This window comes from Limulus polyphemus, unplaced genomic scaffold (genome assembly GCF_000517525.1).
Source record: "Limulus polyphemus unplaced genomic scaffold, Limulus_polyphemus-2.1.2 Scaffold10306, whole genome shotgun sequence".
Lineage (NCBI taxonomy): Eukaryota > Metazoa > Arthropoda > Merostomata > Xiphosura > Limulidae > Limulus > Limulus polyphemus.
In genome coordinates, this window is record NW_013675916.1 from 11,026 (window position 1) to 19,317 (window position 8,292).

Sequence of the window (8,292 nt, forward strand, 5' to 3'; positions counted from 1 at the left end):
GTATAGCTTTCCATTAAGAAAACAGTAACAAAATATTTAATACTTGTTAACTTTTTAATTACTATAGTTTTAATTTACTTACAATCAGAAGTTGTTGTATTTTTTCTGATTCCTGCAAATAGTTTTTACAATGCTCTTCAACATTGCTCAGAAATAAAGGGAACAACACGATAATTAATTTTTATTAAGGAAGCGTCCCCTGGTAGTTAGCGTGATGGACTGCCTATCGATTTTAGTCGCGATACTGCTGACCACACTTAGCACGTTCAGCTGTGGGCGGATGATAAAAGTGATAATCAGTCCTAATGTTTGACTCAAAAAGCCCTTGTGGCGGCGGGTGCAAGTGGATGGCTGCCCTCCTTCTGATCAATACTTCTAAATTAGGGATAGATTTATTTGAATCCTAGTAGTTTGTCTGTTTGTTTTTAGATCAAAGCCACATTGAGTTACCTATTGTGTCCACCGCCGGGAATCGAACCTCAGACTTTAGCGTTGTAAGTCCGTAGACTTAAAATCCTAGTATTCTCTGACCTGGCCATATATCCCACGTGTGCATAAGTTACTGTTAAAGCTGAAAATTCCAATTACGTTTTATTTAAGTGATTGTATGGTACGATAGAAAGTGGAATGATTTAAAAGCTGTAAGCATATATAACAATGTTAACAAAGAATGTCACATACAGTAGAACTTAAGTAAAGTTAATCCGTCTATTAAAGGTGGTAACGTTTTTAAGTAATATGGTGGCGTCATCTGTAAAAAAGTTAATAAGCGCGCACACACACACACATGCGCACACGCATGCGTGTAATTCCAACAGTTCTAGAAGAAAAAAAAAATCACTGAAATTTGCGACGCTAAAGCGAATTTAGTGTAAGTGTTTGACGCCACAACTAAGAGAGCCAAAAACAAACAATAAAAAAGCGAAATATATATATATTATTCACTGTCTATTAAGTGATGGATTAGTACTTAAGATGAATGCATATAAATGTATCTACTAATCTTTGAAGGTGTAAGAATTGTTTTGTTTTGTTAGTAAAGTATTCACTGTTTTGTTTCGATTCTGTAGTTTTAAATGAACAATTATTGCAATGTACCTTTGATGTTTATACGTAAAAGGTACAGGGATACGTGTGTAACCTGTAACAGCTTACGCTAACCGCCAGAGGACAAAATTATGATCTCAGTTTTTACATCGCTAATAAATATAGAAAAAAAAGTTTAAAAGTTGATATAATATGCTGGGTTATCGTAACTCCAATCGGGTAATATGCTCGTTGTATGAATCTCAAGCGTAATTCCAAGTGGAAATAAAAAAAAAATACGTAAAATTGTGTTGTTGTTTTTTTTTTTCGTAAGTATAATAACATACAGATTTATTCTTTACTGCCCTCATTTTATGCAAGATTCACAGCTTTCCGTTTGATCGACCACCGAACGCTGATTGGCATATGCTGCTTGATGACGTCACACGACTATTTAAATTATACGACATACACTCTGCTCACAGTTTTTTGCAGTTAAAATGGATTTTAGCGGTGAAAAAAAAGCAGTGAAAATAGTAATAGCCCCCCCTGTTGCTTTCCGGTGATAAAAGTAATTATTTTCAGAAGGTTAGTCTTGCGTGTATACTCTTGTTCGTTGGTGTGTTGAGAATTTTCAACCTTTAGGTAAAAGATTAATGAGGGGCTCTAGGCCTAATGATATCTGAGGCATCAACTTGAAAAGACTTCACGAGGCTGTCTTTTGAATGTGTAAAATTAAATAGTTTTCTTTTTTTATTTTAATTTACATACCCCATCTCACGTACAGTTACATATTTAATAGCCCCCCCCCCAGTGGCACAGCGGTATGTCTGCGGACTTATAACGCTAAGATCCGGGTTTCGATACCCGTGGTGGGCAGAGCAAAGATAGCCCATTGTGTAACTTTGTGCTTAATTACAAACAAACAAACATATTTAATATTTGTCGTCCTCGTTTAAAATAAAAAGTCTACTTGCGCTAAAAAAACGTCGAAAATTATTTTGTCACTTTCATTCGAAGTTTGATATTATACCTTTGTAAAGCATGTGGTTGAAAACCAGCGTTTTGTGGTGCCTTACTTAACAAACAAGTTTCCTTCAAATACGTATTTTATACGGAAACTTGAGTTTTAATGTCTGTTTAGGAAGTGAGTTGTAAAAGGAGAATTTCATTTTTCACAGTGATAAATCTTATGCATTGCATATTGACATACCAATCATCTATATAAGTTAGGTTTCAGAAACAAAACCGACCTAGAATAACAACATGAAATATGTTTTTCCTGATTTATCTCCTTCTAAGTTGCAATACCCATAATAGTCTGCATAACCAATGAACTTAACATGATGATAAAATACACACCACAGAAACAATCAGAACTACCACAGAACAGGCTTCCGGTTGTGCAGTGCTCCTGCTAAAATAATAACGAAAAAACTTACAGAATTTTGTTCACTTTATTCTCTAAATGTTTATTTGACGAGTATTGGTTATTATTTCTCAATATTTGAGGTTATAGGTTCATTATTTGTAATCAAAAATTAACTGTGGTTGGCAGGTGACGTCTTCCAAGAACCCAAACTATTAAATATGAATAAATTGTCCTAAACGACTGGCATTCGTTCATCTAATCAATATGATATTACTAATTATTAATTACTTATTTATTTTTCACTTTTCAGCGTGAATGCCTCAGTATCCATGTTGGCCAAGCTGGGGTTCAGATGGGCAATGCATGCTGGGAACTGTACTGTCTTGAGCATGGTATCCAGCCCGATGGGCAGATGCCTAGTGACAAGACTATTGGTGGGGGTGATGACTCCTTTAACACATTCTTCTCTGAGACTGGAGCTGGAAAACACGTTCCTCGAGCTGTGTTTGTAGATCTAGAACCAACAGTTGTCGGTAAGTCCGCTCTACTTTGTCACGAAATTAGGTTCATCGAACCGTAAACCTTTCCCGGAAAAAAGTATTTATCTTTCTGTATATTGTTTTGTCATTAATGGAACAAAACTAAGATCCGAAACCAAATTCCTAGAATCACAAAGTGGAGCTAATCGTAATAACCCAAACTAGCACCACAGGAAATCACGTGACTTTTGGGATTTTACAGATCATCCACGATACTGAAAATGTGTTTGTTTGTAATTAAGCACAAAGCTACACAATGGGCTATCAGTTTTCTGCCCACCACGGGTGTCGAAACCCGGATTCTAGCGTTGTAATGCCGCAGACATGCCGCTGTGCCACTGGGGGACGATCCTGAGAATACAATTTTGTTTTCGAAATTTTCTCTTTGCTAATCTGAAGCAAAAGTAATGTTGTTGTTTTTTTTTCAACCTTTGAAACATCAGTCACACGCATTAAATCCAATGGTGGAAATCAGATTATTCTATTCCCGGAACCTCGTCTATTTAGGGGGTGGATGGAGTTTTGTGGAGCCCCCGTAAATTTTTCTGATTTGATAAACACTTTGGTGCAAATATATACTTTTGTAAACTGATTTGTGTTATATAAAAATAAATTTATCACAATTTTGTTTTGTTTGCGCGATACATTGAAAAAGGAAAATTAAATAATAAATTGAGTTATCATATATATATATATTAGTCCTTCAGAATTAAACTTTCACAGAAGAAGTGCACTGCAGACTATTAGTAAGATGCCCGTCCAAACTCTTTTTTTTTTATCAAACCGTCTCTTCTTGCTCCCCACTGATAATGGCCCTCCAGTGGTACTGTGGTATATCCGCGGACTTATACAGCTAGAAATCGGGTTTCGGTACCCATGGTGGGCAGAGCACAGATAGCCCTTTGTGTAGTTTTGTGCTTAACAACAAACAACAACGACACTGATAACACGCTTCTGCGGATTGGTCAATCTAAGTATGTAGATAAGAGTCCCTTTGAAGAAAGTCATACGATCTTATCCGCCTAAAACTGCACCTCACAATGTTATTAAGACTATTGCCTTTCTATAAACTTTTCAGGCTGAGTGTATTAAATAGATTTTTTTGAAGAAACATGGTACGACAATATTAATCCTTATGTTTTCAATTATTATTATTATTTTTTAATTGCTTATTTTTGTGGGTGAAAGGTACCTGATGTAGAAAAAAAAGGTATAGTTTTTTTGCAAATTCCCAGGCTGTACTGATTAATTTCGTAGTGCATTTAAAGACCAACTCCCAGTGATGACTCAGTTATGAATGTCCACACAAAATGAGAAAGACATAAAGTGATGATTGTGGGGGTGAAACGAGAAGGCATTGATTGTAGTGACAAACCTCGTGTTCTTTAAATCAACGAATTACGAACCTGCGCTGTAGCAAGAAAAGTGTGACGCCACGAGGTAACCATAGCAACTGCTTATATAAATAGAAGTAGATAACCAACATTCCAACTAGAGAAATAAACTGGCACGAAAAGATATAACGAATAAATACTTACTACATTTCACTTGATGTATTCCGATTATTTTTTTTTCTTTTTGTGGTGATTTATGAAACCTACCCATATTTTCTCTTTTCGAAGGTTTCGGGTCTGATAAAATGAAAAACATTTTTCACTCATGGAACCGAAGTCCGGCCCATTTTCACCACTGATTAAAATCCTCTCCTTTAAACGATGCGCGATAAACGTGCCACTAACAATATCGTTAATAATTTTTGTGATATGTTGAGTTAGAACTACTTAAATCTAACAAACGTTTAGTAATTCAAGGTCAAATATGATCGAGTATCTAAACGTTCGAAATAATTAATTAACAACGAAAACAACTGTATTAAATAAAGACATTCAAAAATAGCTGCAACTAAACTGCTTGACTTATTTCATAAGGTTTGTTTGTTTATAGTTAAGCACAAAGCTACACAATGAGCTATCTGTGCTCTTCCCACCACGGGTATCGAAACCCAGATTCTAGCGTTGTAAGTCCGCAGACATACCGCTGTGCCATTGGGGGCAAAATTATTTAGTTGGATTGTTAAAGTTTGTTTGTAATTAAGCGCAAAGCTACACAATGGGCTATCTGTGCTCTGCCCACCACGGGTATCGAAACCCGGATTCTAGCGTTGTAAGTCCGCAGACATACCGCTGTGCCATTGGGGGCAAAATTATTTAGTTGGATTGTTAAAGTTTGTTTGTAATTAAGCACAAAGCTACACAATGGGCTATCTGTGCTCTGCCCACCACGGGTATCGAAACCCGGATTCTAGCGTGTCACTGTGCCACTGGGGGGGGGGCAGTTAAATATATGTATATAGCAGAGGTTGTGCTCTGCTATTCACCCACAACACTTCTTCAGCCGAGAGTGACTTTTTCTTTGCTAACAAATCTCCAGACAGTCAGTTCCATTACCATTATGCTCTTCCTGAAAGCTGTGAAGCTCACATACTTACAGCTGTAACTAAAAACAAAAAAAAAAGATACACGCACTAAATATTATTATACCAGATTCTTTTAGGATCTTAATCTAACTCTGGAATCCCTTAAAAAAACACCTAAAATAAGCAATCACAAATATATATATATATGAAAGTGGTACTGCCATGTAATAAAATTACTAATTTTTGAATACTTTAGCGTGTAATGCTGTGCTATCCTTTTTTTTTCCTTTACAGTCTCAAACTTATTTCTAGTAGAGGTTGACGTACAATATATTCAATACAATTTTCTACTACCATTGTATGATACTTTTTCACGTTTTACAATACTTGTGATGTTTAAGAATTGATATGAATATAAAAAAAAAAATATGTTCTGTGTTATAGACGAAGTGAGAACTGGCACGTACCGACAACTGTTCCATCCTGAGCAGCTTATCACTGGTAAGGAAGATGCTGCTAATAACTACGCCAGAGGTCACTACACTATCGGAAAGGAACTCATCGACCTTGTGCTGGACAGAATTCGGAGGTTAGCCGATATGTGTACTGGCCTGCAAGGTTTTCTTATTTTTCACAGCTTCGGTGGTGGGACTGGATCCGGTTTTACCTCTCTGCTAACGGAGAGACTCTCCGTGGACTACGGCAAGAAATCTAAGCTAGAGTTTGCGATTTACCCTGCCCCCCAAGTGAGTTTACTTTGTAAACATTGAGTAGTTATAGCACAGATCAGTCAGTATGTAGTTTTCACTGTGACATCTGGAACTGATAGGCTTGCCTACATCTCAGCTAATTAATTAAAATGGTCACACCTCTAGAAATGTCACTGATGTAAATCGATTACGTGCCCTTTCTGGCAATTAAACCATACACAACTACTCACAAAAACGAGTCAGTTTGTTATAACTCTCATTGCTTGTTTGTTCAAAAACTTACCAATCATATTTCTTCATGCATTAGTTATTCATAATTCTCGTCGCTTGTTTATTCTTCTTCAATACTCTACACTTAGCGTTACCACAGACTTGTAGTCTAAACAATGAGCAGACAGAAAAGTGGTGTCTATTTCATGTATTACTGTGCAGTCTACAGAAAGAATGAACAGACTGAAAAGTGGTGTCTATTTTATATTTTATTGTGAAGTCTTCATAAAGAATGAGCAGACTGAAAAGTGGTGTCTATTTTACGTATTATTGTGAAGTCTACATTAATAATGAGCAGACTGAAAAGTGGTGTCTATTTTATGTATTATTGTGAAGTCTTCATAAAGAATGAACAGACTGAAAAGTGGTGTCTATTTTATGTATTATTGTGAAGTCTACATTAATAATGAGCAGACTGAAAAGTGGTGTCTATTTTATGTATTATTGTGAAGTCTATATTAATAATGAGCAGACTGAAAAGTGGTGTTTATTTTATGTATACTTTTGCAGTCTACAAGTTGGTACAAGAATAACAATTGAAGATTTAGTTTGTAATCACTCCCCCTCCCTTCTTTACAGTAAGGGACTACAAATATTCATCGAATACTGATTTTACAAACGTAATGATTCCCGATATATTTTAAACACCAAGTCTTTATCCTTCACTAATTCCAAACGTGATTTGAAAAGCAGTTGCAAACACTCACTTATATTGTTCCCCACATAATACCTCTTTTATCTTTAATGACGTTTGTGGAGAGCGTCGATCTGTATGCCTGAAAATCATGCATGGAGAGTTGTAATTGGTCCATTTTTTTTCTAGGCTTGAATTCAGTGCTAACCACTTTAAACTGATCATAAGCCACAAATTTAGTTTTTACCTTCGGCAACGAAAGAAATTAAACTAGATTACCATCAAACTAGATACATCCAGATCATACCTTGGGTACGGTACGAGATTAGTCTGGAATTCTGTTAGGTCAACGTTTAAAGCACCGTCAAAACGCAGAGACGCGGTGATTGAGGAGACAATTTGCCCTATTAGACGGTTCAGGTTCGTGTAAGTTGGGCGTTCAATGTCTAAGTTTCGGCGGCAGATGTCATAGATTGCTTCGTTGTCCACCATGAAAGCACAGTCTGAATGTTCCAGCGTCGTATGGGTAGTGAGCACGGAGTTGTAGGGTTCCACAACAGCTGTCGAAACCTAGAAATCCGTTTTATAATATTAAATACAGTAAATATGCTGTAAAAATGAAGACTGTGAAACCTTAAAAAAAACCCAAAATCTAGCGAATAGGACAATATATAAGATTTGTTTCTAACGGCAAGAATAAAGTAACTTTAAATAGAATGGTTGTGTTCGTAGTAACAGTATAATTTAATTCATGCTTGCAAGTAGTCATAGCATACAGACATTATTTATAATTACAAAAGTTATTTTTGTTAAAAAATATATAGAAATATCCACGTTGAAATTTTACACCGCTAGGGTTGTACTTTTACGAGCAGAAAGTAGTTAGCACTGAATTCAAGCCTAGAATAGTTAGTACTGAATTCAAGCCTAGAGAACATCACTTTAGGGTATTTATAGTCCTAGAATCAAGCCTAGCGTAGGGAAGCTAGAGTAATTGGCATTTAATTCAAGCCTAGAGTAGAGAATTTATTGTAGTTGGTACTGAATTCAAGTCTAAAGTAGAGAAGTTAGAATAATTAACACCAAATTCAAACCTGGAGTAGAGAAGTTAGAGAAGTTAGTATTGAATTCAAGCGTAGAGAAGAGAAGTTATTACTGAATTCAAGCCTAGAGAAGAAAAGTTAGTATTGAATTCAAGCCTAGAGTAGAGAAGTTATTACTGAATTCAATCCAAGAGTAGAGAAGTTAGTATTGAATTCAAACCTAGAGTAGAGAAGTTAGTATTGAATTCAAGCCTAGAGTAGAGAAGTTAGTATTGAATTCAA

At 35.9% G+C, this 8,292-nt stretch overlaps 1 protein-coding gene across 1 annotated transcript in view; it reads left to right on the plus strand.

Moving 5' to 3' along the window:
* Positions 1-7,566, plus strand: part of LOC106476329 (tubulin alpha chain-like) — a 13,020-nt gene extending 5,454 nt beyond the window's left edge. The window contains exons 2-4 of the mRNA XM_022380231.1: positions 2,709-2,931; positions 5,798-6,099; positions 7,515-7,566. Coding sequence (XP_022235939.1) covers positions 2,709-2,931; positions 5,798-6,099; positions 7,515-7,541 — 552 coding nt within the window. The 3' untranslated portion in view covers positions 7,542-7,566. The remainder of the gene's footprint in view (positions 1-2,708; positions 2,932-5,797; positions 6,100-7,514) is intronic.
* The last annotated feature ends 726 nt before the right edge of the window (positions 7,567-8,292 follow it).